General features: G+C 64.1%; 5 protein-coding genes across 5 annotated transcripts; all 5 read right to left on the reverse strand.

Moving 5' to 3' along the window:
- Positions 1 to 1552: 1552 nt before the first annotated feature.
- LOC140646021 (T-cell activation Rho GTPase-activating protein-like) lies at positions 1553 to 4383 on the reverse strand. The gene is given in 10 exon segments (XM_072849449.1): positions 1553 to 1558; positions 1647 to 1679; positions 2140 to 2285; positions 2584 to 2701; positions 2931 to 3126; positions 3294 to 3403; positions 3488 to 3573; positions 3576 to 3648; positions 3847 to 3945; positions 4378 to 4383. Coding segments are annotated over 10 exon segments (873 nt in total).
- LOC140646017 (uncharacterized) lies at positions 4002 to 6281 on the reverse strand. The gene is made up of 7 exons (XM_072849445.1): positions 6250 to 6281; positions 6040 to 6159; positions 5669 to 5836; positions 5249 to 5290; positions 4996 to 5080; positions 4839 to 4892; positions 4002 to 4521 (listed from the first exon to the last, which is right to left on the reverse strand). Exons 1-7 carry the CDS (start codon positions 6279 to 6281, stop codon positions 4414 to 4416), a joined length of 609 nt encoding a protein of 202 aa, XP_072705546.1. The 3' UTR covers positions 4002 to 4413.
- A 1951-nt stretch (positions 6282 to 8232) lies between these two features.
- LOC140646018 (uncharacterized) lies at positions 8233 to 13630 on the reverse strand. Its single transcript, XM_072849446.1, is given in 18 exon segments — positions 8233 to 8302; positions 8674 to 8844; positions 8931 to 9022; positions 9485 to 9630; positions 9929 to 10046; positions 10276 to 10471; positions 10639 to 10726; positions 10729 to 10747; positions 10832 to 10917; positions 10920 to 10992; positions 11190 to 11288; positions 11806 to 11871; positions 12190 to 12243; positions 12347 to 12431; positions 12598 to 12639; positions 13017 to 13184; positions 13389 to 13508; positions 13599 to 13630. Coding segments are annotated over 18 exon segments (1662 nt in total). The 3' UTR covers positions 8233 to 8295.
- Positions 13631 to 15585: 1955 nt separating this feature from the next.
- On the reverse strand, positions 15586 to 19088 carry LOC140646019 (T-cell activation Rho GTPase-activating protein-like). Its single transcript, XM_072849447.1, has 10 exons — positions 19061 to 19088; positions 18544 to 18722; positions 18184 to 18345; positions 17990 to 18099; positions 17628 to 17823; positions 17281 to 17398; positions 16837 to 16982; positions 16284 to 16375; positions 16027 to 16197; positions 15586 to 15655 (listed from the first exon to the last, which is right to left on the reverse strand). Exons 1-10 carry the CDS (start codon positions 19086 to 19088, stop codon positions 15649 to 15651), a joined length of 1209 nt encoding a protein of 402 aa, XP_072705548.1. The 3' UTR covers positions 15586 to 15648.
- LOC140646020 (uncharacterized) lies at positions 18849 to 20987 on the reverse strand. The gene is made up of 7 exons (XM_072849448.1): positions 20956 to 20987; positions 20746 to 20865; positions 20375 to 20542; positions 19955 to 19996; positions 19702 to 19786; positions 19544 to 19597; positions 18849 to 19226 (listed from the first exon to the last, which is right to left on the reverse strand). Exons 1-7 carry the CDS (start codon positions 20985 to 20987, stop codon positions 19119 to 19121), a joined length of 609 nt encoding a protein of 202 aa, XP_072705549.1. The 3' UTR covers positions 18849 to 19118.
- Positions 20988 to 21449: the final 462 nt, after the last annotated feature.

The following is a 21449-nucleotide window of genomic DNA, read 5'->3' on the forward strand; positions in this document are numbered from 1 at the left end:
GCATCACTTGTTTTTCTCGGGCTTTGTTTTCCTCTCTCTTTCTTCTTTCTTGGTTTTCGTTTGCTTATCTTTTGCTTTTCTTAATTATAAAACCGTCTTTACCTCAACACACGAGCTTTCTCCCGTTTGCCCTTCTGATTCTCCCCCTGCACCCCGCTGCGGAGGAGGGAGCGAGCGGCTGTGTGGTGCTGAGCTGACGGCCAGGGTTAAACCACAGCAGCCTGTGAGCAAAAGAGTTACCTACCGACGGTGAGAGCGCTCGTCCTTCCTCCTCCGTCACGGTGTGGCCATCCCCTGTATCACACCTGGATGCACGAAAGCCTCAGCCGTCCGGCTGCTGCTGCAGTCGCTTCCAAAGCTTTTTGGCTGAGCGGACGCATTGCTACCACCCAGCGTGGAAGTTAATCTCTGCCATTGCCATGAGTTAGGGGTCTGAGGAAACGGCCCGACAATGAGTGTGCAAGGAGGATGGCTGCAGGGGACAGCAAGCTGCAGGGGACGGTGGCTGCATAAGGAAGGACCTTTAGCCCTTCCTGGCCACCGTGCCCTGCCTACGTCTTGCCCTTGCTCTGACCTCACGGCGCCGCTCCTCGGAGGTACCCAAAACTCGCCAGGACGTGGTCCTGGGTAACCTGCTCCAGGTGAGCCTGCTTGAGCAGAGGGGTTGGAGCAGATGACCGCCGCAGGTCCCTTCCAGCCTCCACCCTCCTGTGTGACTCCGTGCTTTGCTTTCACTCCTAAAGCACCTCAGCTCAGCCCTGATGCCCGCTGGAAAGCAGGCTGGGACAAGGGACCATCCCAAACTCCCCCCCGAGCATTCATCACAAAACAACAGCTCCCCGCTCCACAATATCCTACGGCAGACACAGTCAGAAGAGAGAAAAGATGGTTTTATTGTGGACATCAGCTGTGGGGGCCCAGCAGTCACAGCGGTTCGGCCAGCACAAAAGGAATCAGCACCTGCAACGACAGAGTCAGAAAGCTCTGATCAGTCCATAAAGGCAGGAAGAGGCAGGATTGTGTCCCCCTCTCTTTGGGCAACACAGCTGGCAAGGAATGTTCGTAGCCCAGAAGAGAGAGCTATTGCTGGCATTGCCTACGGCAGGGCTCTGGCGCCTGATCCCCATGGGTAATGCTCGTCGAGACCTGTGCGCGTGCAGAGATGCGCGGTGCCCCTGCGCCACGCAGCAGGGCTCCATCGGGAGCCCCTGGGGAGCTGCCGTGGAGTGCTTGCCAAACCCTGCGCAGCACCCTCCCTCGCCGTCCCTTCCCAGCAAGTGGCACCGACTTAGAGCAGTGTTGCGAGCTGGGCAGCAGAGCCTGGTACGCACCTGGGCTTCCTGCCCTTCTGCGCCTTCCTGCGTCTTTTCCTTCGTCCATCCCCCAAAACTTTTCCTCTCTTCCTCCTCTTCTTTTCTGCGCGCCTTTCACTCTCCTCTCCCCAGGCCTGTTTTCTCTTTCCATTTCTTCTCTTTTCCTTGTCCTGGGCAGAGCCTGCAAACCTTTCCATCCCACAGTGGCGTTAGCCAGGGAAAGCCATGATCCACTGGAATCAGTTCTGGTTTGAACCAAAGCGCGCTCATTTTACCTTCCGTCCTCCCAAAGGCTCGCCAGCTCTTCTGGGTGCCCCAGGGAGTCTGCCGCGCTCTCGGGGTGCTTGGAAGCAAAGCTGGAGGTGCCTACAAGAGAAATGTTGGAGTTGGCAGGTGGCAAGAGATGACCTGGAGCGGTAAGCGCCTGTTTGCCAAATTGCTGCCTTAGCTCTCCCAGGGGAGGTCCCTTTGGCTGGTTTGCATCAGCCGCACTTTGCACAGTCCCCCACCGGAGCCCCGCTGTGCAGACTCGATGAAGCTCTGACAAAGTAAGACCTGAGCAAAAGCCTGCTGAAGTCGCCAGCTACCCGCCTCTGTCTTTTGGAGGTATTTTGTGGGCATTTTGCTCCATGAAGCACGTGCCTCGTGCGTTTGAGAAGCAACCTTGCCCGTTTTCCTTACTATGGATCCATCCCGGCATGCGGAGGAATAACCCAAAGACGCAGCAGCTCCGCTGCCAGGCAGAGGCACAGCAGCGACTTGGCCTCAGCAGAAACTCCCCTCCTACAGCAGACACGCTGTCACAGTGTTTGGGGACCTGACACACCTCTCCCGTTTCACGCTCCACCACCGTATCGCCGCCAGCTTCTCTGGGGACGCCGAGCAGAGAAGGGGGTGCATGGGGCAAGGCTTCTGCCTGGTGCTCGCTGTCGGCAGGGACTGCAGGGACACTTTGCTCTTCCAAAGGCAGATCTAGAAAGAAAAAGCACGTGCAGCAAAGTGACTTCTGGGAAGGAAGCAACAGCTCAAGCAAAGCCCACCCGAAGCCCTACTCCGCCTCTCTTTTCAGCCCTCTGACGCCCAGCCTGCAGGCTTCAGCTCACCTTGCAGAGCAAACCGTTCATGCCCCGAGAGGCCGTGGCCAAAGAGGTGCCACGGGGCAAGCGGGGCTGAGAGGACAACGCTCGATGCCCAGCCCCGCCAGAAACGACGCCGAGGTTTCTGGCGTCCCAAGCCCCAGCCTGTGACAACCCTCCGTCCCTCCTCTTACCTCTGGATCTCCGCGGGGAGGCTGGCGACTCCTCGGCTGCTGCACAGGAAAGCTCAGTTGTCTCCTCCCCAAAGAGTTCCCTGCAGTTCTCCATCAGAAACTCCAGCAGCACCTTCACCTGCACACATCAAAGCCTTGCTCTCAAGACAGCTGCCTGAAAAGGGACCAAGCAGCCTTTCCCGCTCCTGACTCTTGCTTCTGCACACAAGGCTGCGGCTGTGGGGCTGCTCTTGCAGGCAGCCACCCCGCCAGCATTTGCTCCAGGGAGGAGGCGTCCCGAGACACCTCTGAGCAGCCAAGCTCTCATGGGCCGCCAAGGCTGCAGCCGGCTGGTCAGTCCAGCGTACCTTCTCGGCCACCTCCAGCATGGCCTCGAGCGGGAGCAGGTCCTCGTTGGCTGGACTCAGGAGGTTTGGCCCAACGCAGATGGCCAGGTTGCTGGGGGTCATCCTGCTGGTGGCTGCGTTGCGGCCGATGTGCTGCAGGAGGGACAGCAGCCGCTTCAGGAGGAGGAGGTTGGCGGCAGGCAACTTCTCGGCCACCCTGAGGGAACAGGAACACGAGGCTCATAAAGCACATGTTGCCCACCGCCGTCCCCCAGGCTCGCCCAAGGCAGGTGGGAGCCAGCGGCTGTGTTGCGCAGCTTGCCAGGGGCTCTCAGCCAGCGGTCAGGGCTCCTGCTCAACAGGCAGGCTGCTGCCCACGCTTACGCTTTCAGCTCTTCGATCTTCTCCTCCTTGCTGCTCTTCTGCATGGCCGCCATCCAGTCCTCGTAGAGGTCGTTGACGAGCAGCTTGGAGGGGATGCTTCGCAGGAAGTCCTGCAAGGCCAAGGGCTCCAGCTGAGCCTTTGAGCGCTCCAGGCCGGGCAGGAGCTCCTCCAGCTGCAGGTCAGAAGCGCTCACCTTCAAGACGACGGCCAGCAGCAGCGCCGGCTGGCTTCCCAGGTCCACGTCTGCGCCGCGGTCCAGGGCCTCCCGCAGCTCCCGAGCGCCGTCCCGCTGGCAGCTCTGCGGAATATGCCCTCCGTCGACGGCCCTTCCCGCTGCAGGACAGCCAGCAGCTCCTGCAGGAGAGGCAGGAGGACAGTTGCTTGCCTGAGGAGCTGCCTTGCAACAGCGGTGGCCAGAGCGCTGCCCCAGACCTGGCTCCTTGCTGGGGGTGAAGAGCCCCGTGCCCCATGGCCGGAGCTCCTGGGGACACCCACCGCCTCTGCGGAGCAGCCCGAGGGAGGGCTGGGGACCCCCTGTCCAGCCTGGCGTACCTGGATGGGCTGGGGCAGCGTGCCGTCCTCCCTGCAGAGGGCTGCCAGGGGCTGGCCAAAGAGCGCCTTGCTGCAGCCGCAGCCCGCCTGCCCGGGTGCCTGGGCAGCGTGCGGGCTCCGCCGCAGAGCAAAGGGCCAGGGCAGCCCCCTCCTCCTCCTCCCGCTGGTCCCTCCTGCTGCAAAGGAAAACAGAGCAAGAGCCCGTCAATGGAGAGCACCAGGCCAGCGCTCCCGGAGCCTGCCCTGCCCTGCCCTGCTCTGCCCTGCCTGCAGCGCGGTGCTGAGCGGTGCGGCAGGACGGGCAGGGAGGCGGCAGCTGGAACCGTGGCTGCGGCTCAGCGGCTCTGGCTGGCAGGCTCCTGAGAGCCGGCGTGCCACCAGGACAGCCTGGCCCAGCCCTCGCCCTGCCCTCCTCCACGCTGTGGGCAGCAGCAGCAGAGGCTGCGTGTCCCCGCACAACCACGTCCAGCGGCCGCTGCCCAGCGGGTGTCCTTGCTCCTCCGGCTGACGTCCTCCCTTGGGCTGCCCAACCTGCATGGCGACACTCAAGGGACAAGTGAGCACACATCAACCGCTTGCAGGAAGTTGCCTTTCTTTCCAAAACTCACCTGGTGAGCGGCAAAGTCCCCCTCCGTTGCCAGCCGGGACCGGTGGAGGCCCTTGCTTGGGATCAGCCTGCAAGAACCAGGCTGCGCTTAGGGAGCAGCCCTGCAGCAGAAAGGGCCACCCACGAGCTGCCACCCGGCACCAGCGGCCTGAGCGTGGCACAGCTGGGACTCTCTGCCCTCCCAGGCTCTCTGCCCCGCGCGGCGGGTTTCCTCCCAGCGCCGCCAGCGAGGACGTGCCGGCGTTCCCGGTGGCTGCCCAAGCCTCTCCGCTCCCCGCGTGGCACCGCGGGACCCTCCCTCCCTCCCACACAAGCTCACCCCGCTCGCCGCACATCCCTGGCACCCCGGCACAGCCAGAGGCGGGCAAAAGGCAGCCATTCTCACCTCTGCCTGGCCCTCCATCAGCCTCTCCAGGCTCCTGACGCTGACTGTCCTCCACTGGGCAAGAGAGAAGGAGTGCAAGAAGGTGAGCAGCGATGCCTCTGCTGCTCGGCTGGAGGAGCAGTGCTCGGGGCAGAGCCCACACCAGAGAGACACTCACGGCGTGGCGGCGGCTCAGCTCCTTCTCGAGGAGTTTGAGCGAGGGCAGTCGCGTCACTCGGGCTCTCTTGGCTCCTTCTGGTGTCCTGTGCACCGGCAAGGGACAGGCGGAGAGCAGGCTGAACCCCAAGCCGCCTCTTCTCTCCTGTCAGGCAGCTCTGCCCGAGAGCTGCCCACAGCCGCAGGGGCACCTCTCCCCAGCTGGGGAGCTGTGTTCCCCCGTCCGGCTGCGCCTGGAGCATCCCCCGGCTTACCCCAGCAGTGTGCCCACCCACAGCTCCTTCAGCGCCCGGGAGCTGCAGAAAGAGAGGAGCGACAGCGTCAGGCCCCGCTGCCCCCCAGCCCGTGGGCAGAGGTGGGCGCCTGCACAGCCCTGCCCCTGGGGAAGGAAGGACACAGGGGCAGGACGAAGCCCCGTGGGGCAGGACAGAGGCGCTGCCCAAGCCCTGGCTCCCTCTGTCCTGCCAGAGCAGCCGCTTTTGCCCTTCCCTTCTGGGGAGCAAAAGGTGACCAGGGGATGCAGGAGACGGAAATGCCCCGCCATCCATCCCTGCCGGCGTGCTGCCTGCTCCCTGCCCAGGCTCTGCACGGAGGGCGGAGGCCATTCGCACCGTGGCGTGGCCATGCTTAGGAACCTCTCCCGCCCGGCCGTGGGACGCGGCACCGCGACTCACCCAAAATCGGCAATGCAGGAGCCGGTGGGCCAGATGAAGATGAGGGTGGTCCTGTCCTCATCGCTGCCTGCCTCCTCTTCTTCCTGCCCCGCCGCCTCCTTCCCGCCGCTCAGCACCCACAGCTGGTCCAGGGCCAGGCGGAGCTGTGGGCGCAGGCTGGTGCCACCTCTGCAGAGAGGAGAGGCAGGCGGTGGGCTGGAGGTGGCCTCCTTGGGGACCCACGGGCAGAGCCCCGTCCCCACCTGCCGCCGGGACGGACATGGGTGCATCCAGCACCAGGGTCCCGGGGCCTGGGGCTGGTGCCAGGCTGTCCCTGCCCTGGGGCCAGGGCCGGAGATGGGGGAGAGGCAGCTGGGCTCTGAGGCTCTTACTGCAACTTGGCCATCAGCAGTTCCTCTCGGAGGAGGAGAAGGCGCCTCTCGCTCCTCTTGCGGCCCCGGGTCAGCCGCACGTCCGCGCTCAGCACCGGCTCGATGTCGGTGAGAGCCTCCCTGCAGAGCAGAGAGCGGCGCGCGTGAGAAATGCCGCTGCTGTGGGGCCCGGCCGTGCCCGCGTGTCCCCGAGCCGCGGGGGGAGCCCACCTGGAGCCGCAGCAGCAGTTGGCCTGGCCCATCCCGCCCGGGACAGGAGGACCCTCGCCGTGCAGCAAGGACACGGCCCGGACAGCGACAGCGAGGATGGGAAGCGGGGTTGCTGGTGGTGGTGGCGGGGCAGCGCTGCGGGGCCAGAGCCTGCCTCCTCCCGGCGCTGCTCCGTGCCAGCACAGCTCCGTCCTGCTGTCTCTGGTGGCCGTTGGCTCCAAGTGCCCAACATTCCGAGGCCAACGGAAAGTGGGAGGGGCCCTGGGGGGGCACTGGGCTGGGGGTTCTCTCCAGTATGGCCGCGTCCGTCTTGCAGTGGGGAGCCCAGAAGAGCAGGAGGCAGCAGCGGGGAAGGACCACCTGCCCCCAGCTGCTGGCAATGCCCCTTGCCATGGGGTTCACCGCCGGTTCCTGGCCTCCAACTAGACTTGGTGCCACCGGTCAGCACCCTCTGGGCCCGGCCGCTCGGCCACTTTTCCATCCACTGCACTGCTCCTCAGCCCATGTGCTGGTTGCTTTCTTGCAGTCCTCAGGCACATCTCCCTTTTGGCGCGGCCTCACAAGCCCATCTGCCAGCTCCACACCACTTGAGGGTGCACCCCATGGGGGCCCGTCAGGGACCTGTGCATCTCCACTTTGCTTAAGTGTTCTCTAATCTAGTGAAGTGTTCTCTGGCCGAGCGAAGGTCAGGGGAGTTTCGAGACGGAGCAACATACGTCCTGAAATGGGACCGTATGATGAGCTTAATCATGACACTGCTTCATAGGAGCTCGGATGGGGCTATGTTTTGCATCTGTGCGGAAAACAGCCTTGATAAGGCAGGGATGCGTTAGTGATTGCCGAGCAGGGCTTGCACTCGCCAAGGGCTTTTCTGCTCCTCAGACTGCCCCGCCAGCGAGCAGGCTGGGGGTGCACAAGGCGCTGGGAGGGGACACAGCGGGGACGTCTGACCCCAACCGACCAAAGGGATATCCCACACCAGACGCCGCCGTGCTCAGCAAGAAAAGTGGGGGGCGGAGGTTTGGCGGGGGCTGCCCTTGCTCGGGGACTGGCTGGGCATCGGTCGGTTGGTGGAGAGCAATGCCTTTCCTTTGCATCACTTGTTTTTCTCGGGCTTTGTTTTCCTCTCTCTTTCTTCTTTCTTGGTTTTCGTTTGCTTATCTTTTTGCTTTTCTTAATTATAAAACCGTCTTTACCTCAACACACGAGCTTTCTCCCGTTTGCCCTTCTGATTCTCCCCCTGCACCCCGCTGCGGAGGAGGGAGCGAGCGGCTGTGTGGTGCTGAGCTGACGGCCAGGGTTAAACCACAGCAGCCTGTGAGCAAAGAGTTACCTACCGACGGTGAGAGCGCTCGTCCTTCCTCCTCCGTCACGGTGTGGCCATCCCCTGTATCACACCTGGATGCACGAAAGCCTCAGCCGTCCGGCTGCTGCTGCAGTCGCTTCCAAAGCTTTTTGGCTGAGCGGACGCATTGCTACCACCCAGCGTGGAAGTTAATCTCTGCCATTGCCATGAGTTAGGGGGGTCTGAGGAAACGGCCCGACAATGAGTGTGCAAGGAGGATGGCTGCAGGGGACAGCAAGCTGCAGGGGACGGTGGCTGCATAAGGAAGGACCTTTAGCCCTTCCTGGCCACCGTGCCCTGCCTACGTCTTGCCCTTGCTCTGACCTCACGGCGCCGCTCCTCGGAGGTACCCAAAACTCGCCAGGACGTGGTCCTGGGTAACCTGCTCCAGGTGAGCCTGCTTGAGCAGAGGGGTTGGAGCAGATGACCGCCGCGGGTCCCTTCCAGCCTCCACCCTCCTGTGTGACTCCGTGCTTTGCTTTCACTCCTAAAGCACCTCAGCTCAGCCCTGATGCCCGCTGGAAAGCAGGCTGGGACAAGGGACCATCCCAAACTCCCCCGAGCATTCATCACAAAACAACAGCTCCCCGCTCCACAATATCCTACGGCAGACACAGTCAGAAGAGAGAAAAGATGGTTTTATTGTGGACATCAGCTGTGGGGGCCCAGCAGTCACAGCGGTTCGGCCAGCACAAAAGGAATCAGCACCTGCAACGACAGAGTCAGAAAGCTCTGATCAGTCCATAAAGGCAGGAAGAGGCAGGATTGTGTCCCCCTCTCTTTGGGCAACACAGCTGGCAAGGAATGTTCGTAGCCCAGAAGAGAGAGCTATTGCTGGCATTGCCTACGGCAGGGCTCTGGCGCCTGATCCCCATGGGTAATGCTCGTCGAGACCTGTGCGCGTGCAGAGATGCGCGGTGCCCCTGCGCCACGCAGCAGGGCTCCATCGGGAGCCCCTGGGGAGCTGCCGTGGAGTGCTTGCCAAACCCTGCGCAGCACCCTCCCTCGCCGTCCCTTCCCAGCAAGTGGCACCGACTTAGAGCAGTGTTGCGAGCTGGGCAGCAGAGCCTGGTACGCACCTGGGCTTCCTGCCCTTCTGCGCCTTCCTGCGTCTTTTCCTTCGTCCATCCCCCAAAACTTTTCCTCTCTTCCTCCTCTTCTTTTCTGCGCGCCTTTCACTCTCCTCTCCCCAGGCCTGTTTTCTCTTTCCATTTCTTCTCTTTTCCTTGTCCTGGGCAGAGCCTGCAAACCTTTCCATCCCACAGTGGCGTTAGCCAGGGAAAGCCATGATCCACTGGAATCAGTTCTGGTTTGAACCAAAGCGCGCTCATTTTACCTTCCGTCCTCCCAAAGGCTCGCCAGCTCTTCTGGGTGCCCCAGGGAGTCTGCCGCGCTCTCGGGGGTGCTTGGAAGCAAAGCTGGAGGTGCCTACAAGAGAAATGTTGGAGTTGGCAGGTGGCAAGAGATGACCTGGAGCGGTAAGCGCCTGTTTGCCAAATTGCTGCCTTAGCTCTCCCAGGGGAGGTCCCTTTGGCTGGTTTGCATCAGCCGCACTTTGCACAGTCCCCCCACCGGAGCCCCCCTGTGCAGACTCGATGAAGCTCTGACAAAGTAAGACCTGAGCAAAAGCCTGCTGAAGTCGCCAGCTACCCGCCTCTGTCTTTTTGGAGGTATTTTGTGGGCATTTTGCTCCATGAAGCACGTGCCTCGTGCGTTTGAGAAGCAACCTTGCCCGTTTTCCTTACTATGGATCCATCCCGGCATGCGGAGGAATAACCCAAAGACGCAGCAGCTCCGCTGCCAGGCAGAGGCACAGCAGCGACTTGGCCTCAGCAGAAACTCCCCTCCTACAGCAGACACGCTGTCACAGTGTTTGGGGACCTGACACACCTCTCCCGTTTCACGCTCCACCACCGTATCGCCGCCAGCTTCTCTGGGGACGCCGAGCAGAGAAGGGGGTGCATGGGGCAAGGCTTCTGCCTGGTGCTCGCTGTCGGCAGGGACTGCAGGGACACTTTGCTCTTCCAAAGGCAGATCTAGAAAGAAAAAGCACGTGCAGCAAAGTGACTTCTGGGAAGGAAGCAACAGCTCAAGCAAAGCCCACCCGAAGCCCTACTCCGCCTCTCTTTTCAGCCCTCTGACGCCCAGCCTGCAGGCTTCAGCTCACCTTGCAGAGCAAACCGTTCATGCCCCGAGAGGCCGTGGCCAAAGAGGTGCCACGGGGCAAGCGGGGCTGAGAGGACAACGCTCGATGCCCAGCCCCGCCAGAAACGACGCCGAGGTTTCTGGCGTCCCAAGCCCCAGCCTGTGACAACCCTCCGTCCCTCCTCTTACCTCTGGATCTCCGCGGGGAGGCTGGCGACTCCTCGGCTGCTGCACAGGAAAGCTCAGTTGTCTCCTCCCCAAAGAGTTCCCTGCAGTTCTCCATCAGAAACTCCAGCAGCACCTTCACCTGCACACATCAAAGCCTTGCTCTCAAGACAGCTGCCTGAAAAGGGACCAAGCAGCCTTTCCCGCTCCTGACTCTTGCTTCTGCACACAAGGCTGCGGCTGTGGGGCTGCTCTTGCAGGCAGCCACCCCGCCAGCATTTGCTCCAGGGAGGAGGCGTCCCGAGACACCTCTGAGCAGCCAAGCTCTCATGGGCCGCCAAGGCTGCAGCCGGCTGGTCAGTCCAGCGTACCTTCTCGGCCACCTCCAGCATGGCCTCGAGCGGGAGCAGGTCCTCGTTGGCTGGACTCAGGAGGTTTGGCCCAACGCAGATGGCCAGGTTGCTGGGGGTCATCCTGCTGGTGGCTGCGTTGCGGCCGATGTGCTGCAGGAGGGACAGCAGCCGCTTCAGGAGGAGGAGGTTGGCGGCAGGCAACTTCTCGGCCACCCTGAGGGAACAGGAACACGAGGCTCATAAAGCACATGTTGCCCACCGCCGTCCCCCAGGCTCGCCCAAGGCAGGTGGGAGCCAGCGGCTGTGTTGCGCAGCTTGCCAGGGGCTCTCAGCCAGCGGTCAGGGCTCCTGCTCAACAGGCAGGCTGCTGCCCACGCTTACGCTTTCAGCTCTTCGATCTTCTCCTCCTTGCTGCTCTTCTGCATGGCCGCCATCCAGTCCTCGTAGAGGTCGTTGACGAGCAGCTTGGAGGGATGCTTCGCAGGAAGTCCTGCAAGGCCAAGGGCTCCAGCTGAGCCTTTGAGCGCTCCAGGCCGGGCAGGAGCTCCTCCAGCTGCAGGTCAGAAGCGCTCACCTTCAAGACGACGGCCAGCAGCAGCGCCGGCTGGCTTCCCAGGTCCACGTCTGCGCCGCGGTCCAGGGCCTCCCGCAGCTCCCGAGCGCCGTCCCGCTGGCAGCTCTGCGGAATATGCCCTCCGTCGACGGCCCTTCCCGCTGCAGGACAGCCAGCAGCTCCTGCAGGAGAGGCAGGAGGACAGTTGCTTGCCTGAGGAGCTGCCTTGCAACAGCGGTGGCCAGAGCGCTGCCCCAGACCTGGCTCCTTGCTGGGGGTGAAGAGCCCCGTGCCCCATGGCCGGAGCTCCTGGGGACACCCACCGCCTCTGCGGAGCAGCCCGAGGGAGGGCTGGGGACCCCTGTCCAGCCTGGCGTACCTGGATGGGCTGGGGCAGCGTGCCGTCCTCCCTGCAGAGGGCTGCCAGGGGCTGGCCAAAGAGCGCCTTGCTGCAGCCGCAGCCCGCCTGCCCGGGTGCCTGGGCAGCGTGCGGGCTCCGCCGCAGAGCAAAGGGCCAGGGCAGCCCCCTCCTCCTCCTCCTCCCGCTGGTCCCTCCTGCTGCAAAGGAAAACAGAGCAAGAGCCCGTCAATGGAGAGCACCAGGCCAGCGCTCCCGGAGCCTGCCCTGCCCTGCCCTGCCCTGCTCTGCCCTGCCTGCAGCGCGGTGCTGAGCGGTGCGGCAGGACGGGCAGGGAGGCGGCAGCTGGAACCGTGGCTGCGGCTCAGCGGCTCTGGCTGGCAGGCTCCTGAGAGCCGGCGTGCCACCAGGACAGCCTGGCCCAGCCCTCGCCCTGCCCTCCTCCACGCTGTGGGCAGCAGCAGCAGAGGCTGCGTGTCCCCGCACAACCACGTCCAGCGGCCGCTGCCCAGCGGGTGTCCTTGCTCCTCCGGCTGACGTCCTCCCTTGGGCTGCCCAACCTGCATGGCGACACTCAAGGGACAAGTGAGCACACATCAACCGCTTGCAGGAAGTTGCCTTTCTTTCCAAAACTCACCTGGTGAGCGGCAAAGTCCCCTCCGTTGCCAGCCGGGACCGGTGGAGGCCCTTGCTTGGGATCAGCCTGCAAGAACCAGGCTGCGCTTAGGGAGCAGCCCTGCAGCAGAAAGGGCCACCCACGAGCTGCCACCCGGCACCAGCGGCCTGAGCGTGGCACAGCTGGGACTCTCTGCCCTCCCAGGCTCTCTGCCCCGCGCGGCGGGTTTCCTCCCAGCGCCGCCAGCGAGGACGTGCCGGCGTTCCCGGTGGCTGCCCAAGCCTCTCCGCTCCCCGCGTGGCACCGCGGGACCCTCCCTCCCTCCCACACAAGCTCACCCCGCTGCGCCGCACATCCCTGGCACCCCGGCACAGCCAGAGGCGGGCAAAAGGCAGCCATTCTCACCTCTGCCTGGCCCTCCATCAGCCTCTCCAGGCTCCTGACGCTGACTGTCCTCCACTGGGCAAGAGAGAAGGAGTGCAAGAAGGTGAGCAGCGATGCCTCTGCTGCTCGGCTGGAGGAGCAGTGCTCGGGGCAGAGCCCACACCAGAGAGACACTCACGGCGTGGCGGCGGCTCAGCTCCTTCTCGAGGAGTTTGAGCGAGGGCAGTCGCGTCACTCGGGCTCTCTTGGCTCCTTCTGGTGTCCTGTGCACCGGCAAGGGACAGGCGGAGAGCAGGCTGAACCCCAAGCCGCCTCTTCTCTCCTGTCAGGCAGCTCTGCCCGAGAGCTGCCCACAGCCGCAGGGGCACCTCTCCCCAGCTGGGGAGCTGTGTTCCCCGTCCGGCTGCGCCTGGAGCATCCCCGGCTTACCCCAGCAGTGTGCCCACCCACAGCTCCTTCAGCGCCCGGGAGCTGCAGAAAGAGAGGAGCGACAGCGTCAGGCCCCGCTGCCCCCAGCCCGTGGGCAGAGGTGGGCGCCTGCACAGCCCTGCCCCTCGGGAAGGAAGGACACAGGGGCAGGACGAAGCCCCGTGGGGCAGGACAGAGGCGCTGCCCAAGCCCTGGCTCCCTCTGTCCTGCCAGAGCAGCCGCCTTTGCCCTTCCCTTCTGGGGAGCAAAAGGTGACCAGGGGATGCAGGAGACGGAAATGCCCCGCCATCCATCCCTGCCGGCGTGCTGCCTGCTCCCTGCCCAGGCTCTGCACGGAGGGCGGAGGCCATTCGCACCGTGGCGTGGCCATGCTTAGGAACCTCTCCCGCCCGGCCGTGGGACGCGGCACCGCGACTCACCCAAAATCGGCAATGCAGGAGCCGGTGGGCCAGATGAAGATGAGGGTGGTCCTGTCCTCATCGCTGCCTGCCTCCTCTTCTTCCTGCCCCGCCGCCTCCTTCCCGCCGCTCAGCACCCACAGCTGGTCCAGGGCCAGGCGGAGCTGTGGGCGCAGGCTGGTGCCACCTCTGCAGAGAGGAGAGGCAGGCGGTGGGCTGGAGGTGGCCTCCTTGGGGACCCACGGGCAGAGCCCCGTCCCCCACCTGCCGCCGGGACGGACATGGGTGCATCCAGCACCAGGGTCCCGGGGCCTGGGGCTGGTGCCAGGCTGTCCCTGCCCTGGGGCCAGGGCCGGAGATGGGGGAGAGGCAGCTGGGCTCTGAGGCTCTTACTGCAACTTGGCCATCAGCAGTTCCTCTCGGAGGAGGAGAAGGCGCCTCTCGCTCCTCTTGCGGCCCCGGGTCAGCCGCACGTCCGCGCTCAGCACCGGCTCGATGTCGGTGAGAGCCTCCCTGCAGAGCAGAGAGCGGCGCGCGTGAGAAATGCCGCTGCTGTGGGGCCCGGCCGTGCCCGCGTGTCCCCGAGCCGCGGGGGGAGCCCACCTGGAGCCGCAGCAGCAGTTGGCCTGGCCCATCCCGCCCGGGACAGGAGGACCCTCGCCGTGCAGCAAGGACACGGCCCGGACAGCGACAGCGAGGATGGGAAGCGGGGTTGCTGGTGGTGGTGGCGGGGCAGCGCTGCGGGGCCAGAGCCTGCCTCCTCCCGGCGCTGCTCCGTGCCAGCACAGCTCCGTCCTGCTGTCTCTGGTGGCCGTTGGCTCCAAGTGCCCAACATTCCGAGGCCAACGGAAAGTGGGAGGGGCCCTGGGGGGGCACTGGGCTGGGGGTTCTCTCCAGTATGGCCGCGTCCGTCTTGCAGTGGGGAGCCCAGAAGAGCAGGAGGCAGCAGCGGGGAAGGACCACCTGCCCCCAGCTGCTGGCAATGCCCCTTGCCATGGGGTTCACCGCCGGTTCCTGGCCTCCAACTAGACTTGGTGCCACCGGTCAGCACCCTCTGGGCCCGGCCGCTCGGCCACTTTTCCATCCACTGCACTGCTCCTCAGCCCATGTGCTGGTTGCTTTCTTGCAGTCCTCAGGCACATCTCCCTTTTGGCGCGGCCTCACAAGCCCATCTGCCAGCTCCCCCAGCACTTGAGGGTGCACCCCATGGGGGCCCGTCAGGGACCTGTGCATCTCCACTTTGCTTAAGTGTTCTCTAATCTAGTGAAGTGTTCTCTGGCCGAGCGAAGGTCAGGGGAGTTTCGAGACGGAGCAACATACGTCCTGAAATGGGACCGTATGATGAGCTTAATCATGACACTGCTTCATAGGAGCTCGGATGGGGCTATGTTTTGCATCTGTGCGGAAAACAGCCTTGATAAGGCAGGGATGCGTTAGTGATTGCCGAGCAGGGCTTGCACTCGCCAAGGGCTTTTCTGCTCCTCAGACTGCCCCGCCAGCGAGCAGGCTGGGGGTGCACAAGGCGCTGGGAGGGGACACAGCGGGGACGTCTGACCCCAACCGACCAAAGGGATATCCCACACCAGACGCCGCCGTGCTCAGCAAGAAAAGTGGGGGGCGGAGGTTTGGCGGGGGCTGCCCTTGCTCGGGGACTGGCTGGGCATCGGTCGGTTGGTGGAGAGCAATGCCTTTCCTTTGCATCACTTGTTTTTCTCGGGCTTTGTTTTCCTCTCTCTTTCTTCTTTCTTGGTTTTCGTTTGCTTATCTTTTTGCTTTTCTTAATTATAAAACCGTCTTTACCTCAACACACGAGCTTTCTCCCGTTTGCCCTTCTGATTCTCCCCCTGCACCCCGCTGCGGAGGAGGGAGCGAGCGGCTGTGTGGTGCTGAGCTGACGGCCAGGGTTAAACCACAGCAGCCTGTGAGCAAAAGAGTTACCTACCGACGGTGAGAGCGCTCGTCCTTCCTCCTCCGTCACGGTGTGGCCATCCCCTGTATCACACCTGGATGCACGAAAGCCTCAGCCGTCCGGCTGCTGCTGCAGTCGCTTCCAAAGCTTTTTGGCTGAGCGGACGCATTGCTACCACCCAGCGTGGAAGTTAATCTCTGCCATTGCCATGAGTTAGGGGGGTCTGAGGAAACGGCCCGACAATGAGTGTGCAAGGAGGATGGCTGCAGGGGACAGCAAGCTGCAGGGGACGGTGGCTGCATAAGGAAGGACCTTTAGCCCTTCCTGGCCACCGTGCCCTGCCTACGTCTTGCCCTTGCTCTGACCTCACGGCGCCGCTCCTCGGAGGTACCCAAAACTCGCCAGGACGTGGTCCTGGGTAACCTGCTCCAGGTGAGCCTGCTTGAGCAGAGGGGTTGGAGCAGATGACCGCCGCAGGTCCCTTCCAGCCTCCACCCTCCTGTGTGACTCCGTGCTTTGCTTTCACTCCTAAAGCACCTCAGCTCAGCCCTGATGCCCGCTGGAAAGCAGGCTGGGACAAGGGACCATCCCAAACTCCCCGCCGAGCATTCATCACAAAACAACAGCTCCCCGCTCCACAATATCCTACGGCAGACACAGTCAGAAGAGAGAAAAGATGGTTTTATTGTGGACATCAGCTGTGGGGGCCCAGCAGTCACAGCGGTTCGGCCAGCACAAAAGGAATCAGCACCTGCAACGACAGAGTCAGAAAGCTCTGATCAGTCCATAAAGGCAGGAAGAGGCAGGATTGTGTCCCCCTCTCTTTGGGCAACACAGCTGGCAAGGAATGTTCGTAGCCCAGAAGAGAGAGCTATTGCTGGCATTGCCTACGGCAGGGCTCTGGCGCCTGATCCCCATGGGTAATGCTCGTCGAGACCTGTGCGCGTGCAGAGATGCGCGGTGCCCCTGCGCCACGCAGCAGGGCTCCATCGGGAGCCCCTGGGGAGCTGCCGTGGAGTGCTTGCCAAACCCTGCGCAGCACCCTCCCTCGCCGTCCCTTCCCAGCAAGTGGCACCGACTTAGAGCAGTGTTGCGAGCTGGGCAGCAGAGCCTGGTACGCACCTGGGCTTCCTGCCCTTCTGCGCCTTCCTGCGTCTTTTCCTTCGTCCATCCCCCAAAACTTTTCCTCTCTTCCTCCTCTTCTTTTCTGCGCGCCTTTCACTCTCCTCTCCCCAGGCCTGTTTTCTCTTTCCATTTCTTCTCTTTTCCTTGTCCTGGGCAGAGCCTGCAAACCTTTCCATCCCACAGTGGCGTTAGCCAGGGAAAGCCATGATCCACTGGAATCAGTTCTGGTTTGAACCAAAGCGCGCTCATTTTACCTTCCGTCCTCCCAAAGGCTCGCCAGCTCTTCTGGGTGCCCCAGGGAGTCTGCCGCGCTCTCGGGGGTGCTTGGAAGCAAAGCTGGAGGTGCCTACAAGAGAAATGTTGGAGTTGGCAGGTGGCAAGAGATGACCTGGAGCGGTAAGCGCCTGTTTGCCAAATTGCTGCCTTAGCTCTCCCAGGGGAGGTCCCTTTGGCTGGTTTGCATCAGCCGCACTTTGCACAGTCCCCCACCGGAGCCCCCCTGTGCAGACTCGATGAAGCTCTGACAAAGTAAGACCTGAGCAAAAGCCTGCTGAAGTCGCCAGCTACCCGCCTCTGTCTTTTTGGAGGTATTTTGTGGGCATTTTGCTCCATGAAGCACGTGCCTCGTGCGTTTGAGAAGCAACCTTGCCCGTTTTCCTTACTATGGATCCATCCCGGCATGCGGAGGAATAACCCAAAGACGCAGCAGCTCCGCTGCCAGGCAGAGGCACAGCAGCGACTTGGCCTCAGCAGAAACTCCCCTCCTACAGCAGACACGCTGTCACAGTGTTTGGGGACCTGACACACCTCTCCCGTTTCACGCTCCACCACCGTATCGCCGCCAGCTTCTCTGGGGACGCCGAGCAGAGAAGGGGGTGCATGGGGCAAGGCTTCTGCCTGGTGCTCGCTGTCGGCAGGGACTGCAGGGACACTTTGCTCTTCCAAAGGCAGATCTAGAAAGAAAAAGCACGTGCAGCAAAGTGACTTCTGGGAAGGAAGCAACAGCTCAAGCAAAGCCCACCCGAAGCCCTACTCCGCCTCTCTTTTCAGCCCTCTGACGCCCAGCCTGCAGGCTTCAGCTCACCTTGCAGAGCAAACCGTTCATGCCCCGAGAGGCCGTGGCCAAAGAGGTGCCACGGGGCAAGCGGGGCTGAGAGGACAACGCTCGATGCCCAGCCCCGCCAGAAACGACGCCGAGGTTTCTGGCGTCCCAAGCCCCAGCCTGTGACAACCCTCCGTCCCTCCTCTTACCTCTGGATCTCCGCGGGGAGGCTGGCGACTCCTCGGCTGCTGCACAGGAAAGCTCAGTTGTCTCCTCCCCAAAGAGTTCCCTGCAGTTCTCCATCAGAAACTCCAGCAGCACCTTCACCTGCACACATCAAAGCCTTGCTCTCAAGACAGCTGCCTGAAAAGGGACCAAGCAGCCTTTCCCGCTCCTGACTCTTGCTTCTGCACACAAGGCTGCGGCTGTGGGGCTGCTCTTGCAGGCAGCCACCCCGCCAGCATTTGCTCCAGGGAGGAGGCGTCCCGAGACACCTCTGAGCAGCCAAGCTCTCATGGGCCGCCAAGGCTGCAGCCGGCTGGTCAGTCCAGCGTACCTTCTCGGCCACCTCCAGCATGGCCTCGAGCGGGAGCAGGTCCTCGTTGGCTGGACTCAGGAGGTTTGGCCCAACGCAGATGGCCAGGTTGCTGGGGGTCATCCTGCTGGTGGCTGCGTTGCGGCCGATGTGCTGCAGGAGGGACAGCAGCCGCTTCAGGAGGAGGAGGTTGGCGGCAGGCAACTTCTCGGCCACCCTGAGGGAACAGGAACACGAGGCTCATAAAGCACATGTTGCCCACCGCCGTCCCCAGGCTCGCCCAAGGCAGGTGGGAGCCAGCGGCTGTGTTGCGCAGCTTGCCAGGGGCTCTCAGCCAGCGGTCAGGGCTCCTGCTCAACAGGCAGGCTGCTGCCCACGCTTACGCTTTCAGCTCTTCGATCTTCTCCTCCTTGCTGCTCTTCTGCATGGCCGCCATCCAGTCCTCGTAGAGGTCGTTGATGAGCAGCTTGGAGGGGATGCTTCGCAGGAAGTCCTGCAAGGCCAAGGGCTCCAGCTGAGCCTTTGAGCGCTCCAGGCCGGGCAGGAGCTCCTCCAGCTGCAGGTCAGAAGCGCTCACCTTCAAGACGACGGCCAGCAGCAGCGCCGGCTGGCTTCCCAGGTCCACGTCTGCGCCGCGGTCCAGGGCCTCCCGCAGCTCCCGAAGCGCCGTCCCGCTGGCAGCTCTGCGGAATATGCCCTCCGTCGACGGCCCTTCCCGCTGCAGGACAGCCAGCAGCTCCTGCAGGAGAGGCAGGAGGACAGTTGCTTGCCTGAGGAGCTGCCTTGCAACAGCGGTGGCCAGAGCGCTGCCCCAGACCTGGCTCCTTGCTGGGGGTGAAGAGCCCCGTGCCCCATGGCCGGAGCTCCTGGGGACACCCACCGCCTCTGCGGAGCAGCCCGAGGGAGGGCTGGGGACCCCCTGTCCAGCCTGGCGTACCTGGATGGGCTGGGGCAGCGTGCCGTCCTCCCTGCAGAGGGCTGCCAGGGGCTGGCCAAAGAGCGCCTTGCTGCAGCCGCAGCCCGCCTGCCCGGGTGCCTGGGCAGCGTGCGGGCTCCGCCGCAGAGCAAAGGGCCAGGGCAGCCCCCTCCTCCTCCTCCTCCCGCTGGTCCCTCCTGCTGCAAAGGAAAACAGAGCAAGAGCCCGTCAATGGAGAGCACCAGGCCAGCGCTCCCGGAGCCTGCCCTGCCCTGCCCTGCCCTGCTCTGCCCTGCCTGCAGCGCGGTGCTGAGCGGTGCGGCAGGACGGGCAGGGAGGCGGCAGCTGGAACCGTGGCTGCGGCTCAGCGGCTCTGGCTGGCAGGCTCCTGAGAGCCGGCGTGCCACCAGGACAGCCTGGCCCAGCCCTCGCCCTGCCCTCCTCCACGCTGTGGGCAGCAGCAGCAGAGGCTGCGTGTCCCCGCACAACCACGTCCAGCGGCCGCTGCCCAGCGGGTGTCCTTGCTCCTCCGGCTGACGTCCTCCCTTGGGCTGCCCAACCTGCATGGCGACACTCAAGGGACAAGTGAGCACACATCAACCGCTTGCAGGAAGTTGCCTTTCTTTCCAAAACTCACCTGGTGAGCGGCAAAGTCCCCCTCCGTTGCCAGCCGGGACCGGTGGAGGCCCTTGCTTGGGATCAGCCTGCAAGAACCAGGCTGCGCTTAGGGAGCAGCCCTGCAGCAGAAAGGGCCACCCACGAGCTGCCACCCGGCACCAGCGGCCTGAGCGTGGCACAGCTGGGACTCTCTGCCCTCCCAGGCTCTCTGCCCCGCGCGGCGGGTTTCCTCCCAGCGCCGCCAGCGAGGACGTGCCGGCGTTCCCGGTGGCTGCCCAAGCCTCTCCGCTCCCCGCGTGGCACCGCGGGACCCTCCCTCCCTCCCACACAAGCTCACCCCGCTCGCCGCACATCCCTGGCACCCCGGCACAGCCAGAGGCGGGCAAAAGGCAGCCATTCTCACCTCTGCCTGGCCCTCCATCAGCCTCTCCAGGCTCCTGACGCTGACTGTCCTCCACTGGGCAAGAGAGAAGGAGTGCAAGAAGGTGAGCAGCGATGCCTCTGCTGCTCGGCTGGAGGAGCAGTGCTCGGGGGCAGAGCCCACACCAGAGAGACACTCACGGCGTGGCGGCGGCTCAGCTCCTTCTCGAGGAGTTTGAGCGAGGGCAGTCGCGTCACTCGGGCTCTCTTGGCTCCTTCTGGTGTCCTGTGCACCGGCAAGGGACAGGCGGAGAGCAGGCTGAACCCCAAGCCGCCTCTTCTCTCCTGTCAGGCAGCTCTGCCCGAGAGCTGCCCACAGCCGCAGGGGCACCTCTCCCCAGCTGGGGAGCTGTGTTCCCCCGTCCGGCTGCGCCTGGAGCATCCCCCGGCTTACCCCAGCAGTGTGCCCACCCACAGCTCCTTCAGCGCCCGGGAGCTGCAGAAAGAGAGGAGCGACAGCGTCAGGCCCCGCTGCCCCCCAGCCCGTGGGCAGAGGTGGGCGCCTGCACAGCCCTGCCCCCTGGGGAAGGAAGGACACAGGGGCAGGACGAAGCCCCGTGGGGCAGGACAGAGGCGCTGCCCAAGCCCTGGCTCCCTCTGTCCTGCCAGAGCAGCCGCTTTGCCCTTCCCTTCTGGGGAGCAAAAGGTGACCAGGGGATGCAGGAGACGGAAATGCCCCGCCATCCATCCCTGCCGGCGTGCTGCCTGCTCCCTGCCCAGGCTCTGCACGGAGGGCGGAGGCCATTCGCACCGTGGCGTGGCCATGCTTAGGAACCTCTCCCGCCCGGCCGTGGGACGCGGCACCGCGACTCACCCAAAATCGGCAATGCAGGAGCCGGTGGGCCAGATGAAGATGAGGGTGGTCCTGTCCTCATCGCTGCCTGCCTCCTCTTCTTCCTGCCCCGCCGCCTCCTTCCCGCCGCTCAGCACCCACAGCTGGTCCAGGGCCAGGCGGAGCTGTGGGCGCAGGCTGGTGCCACCTCTGCAGAGAGGAGAGGCAGGCGGTGGGCTGGAGGTGGCCTCCTTGGGGACCCACGGGCAGAGCCCCGTCCCCACCTGCCGCCGGGACGGACATGGGTGCATCCAGCACCAGGGTCCCGGGGCCTGGGGCTGGTGCCAGGCTGTCCCTGCCCTGGGGCCAGGGCCGGAGATGGGGGAGAGGCAGCTGGGCTCTGAGGCTCTTACTGCAACTTGGCCATCAGCAGTTCCTCTCGGAGGAGGAGAAGGCGCCTCTCGCTCCTCTTGCGGCCCCGGGTCAGCCGCACGTCCGCGCTCAGCACCGGCTCGATGTCGGTGAGAGCCTCCCTGCAGAGCAGAGAGCGGCGCGCGTGAGAAATGCCGCTGCTGTGGGGCCCGGCCGTGCCCGCGTGTCCCCGAGCCGCGGGGGGAGCCCACCTGGAGCCGCAGCAGCAGTTGGCCTGGCCCATCCCGCCCGGGACAGGAGGACCCTCGCCGTGCAGCAAGGACACGGCCCGGACAGCGACAGCGAGGATGGGAAGCGGGGTTGCTGGTGGTGGTGGCGGGGCAGCGCTGCGGGGCCAGAGCCTGCCTCCTCCCGGCGCTGCTCCGTGCCAGCACAGCTCCGTCCTGCTGTCTCTGGTGGCCGTTGGCTCCAAGTGCCCAACATTCCGAGGCCAACGGAAAGTGGGAGGGGCCCTGGGGGGGCACTGGGCTGGGGGTTCTCTCCAGTATGGCCGCGTCCGTCTTGCAGTGGGGAGCCCAGAAGAGCAGGAGGCAGCAGCGGGGAAGGACCACCTGCCCCCAGCTGCTGGCAATGCCCCTTGCCATGGGGTTCACCGCCGGTTCCTGGCCTCCAACTAGACTTGGTGCCACCGGTCAGCACCCTCTGGGCCCGGCCGCTCGGCCACTTTTCCATCCACTGCACTGCT

This window comes from Ciconia boyciana, unplaced genomic scaffold (assembly GCF_034638445.1).
Source record: "Ciconia boyciana unplaced genomic scaffold, ASM3463844v1 HiC_scaffold_116, whole genome shotgun sequence".
Lineage (NCBI taxonomy): Eukaryota > Metazoa > Chordata > Aves > Ciconiiformes > Ciconiidae > Ciconia > Ciconia boyciana.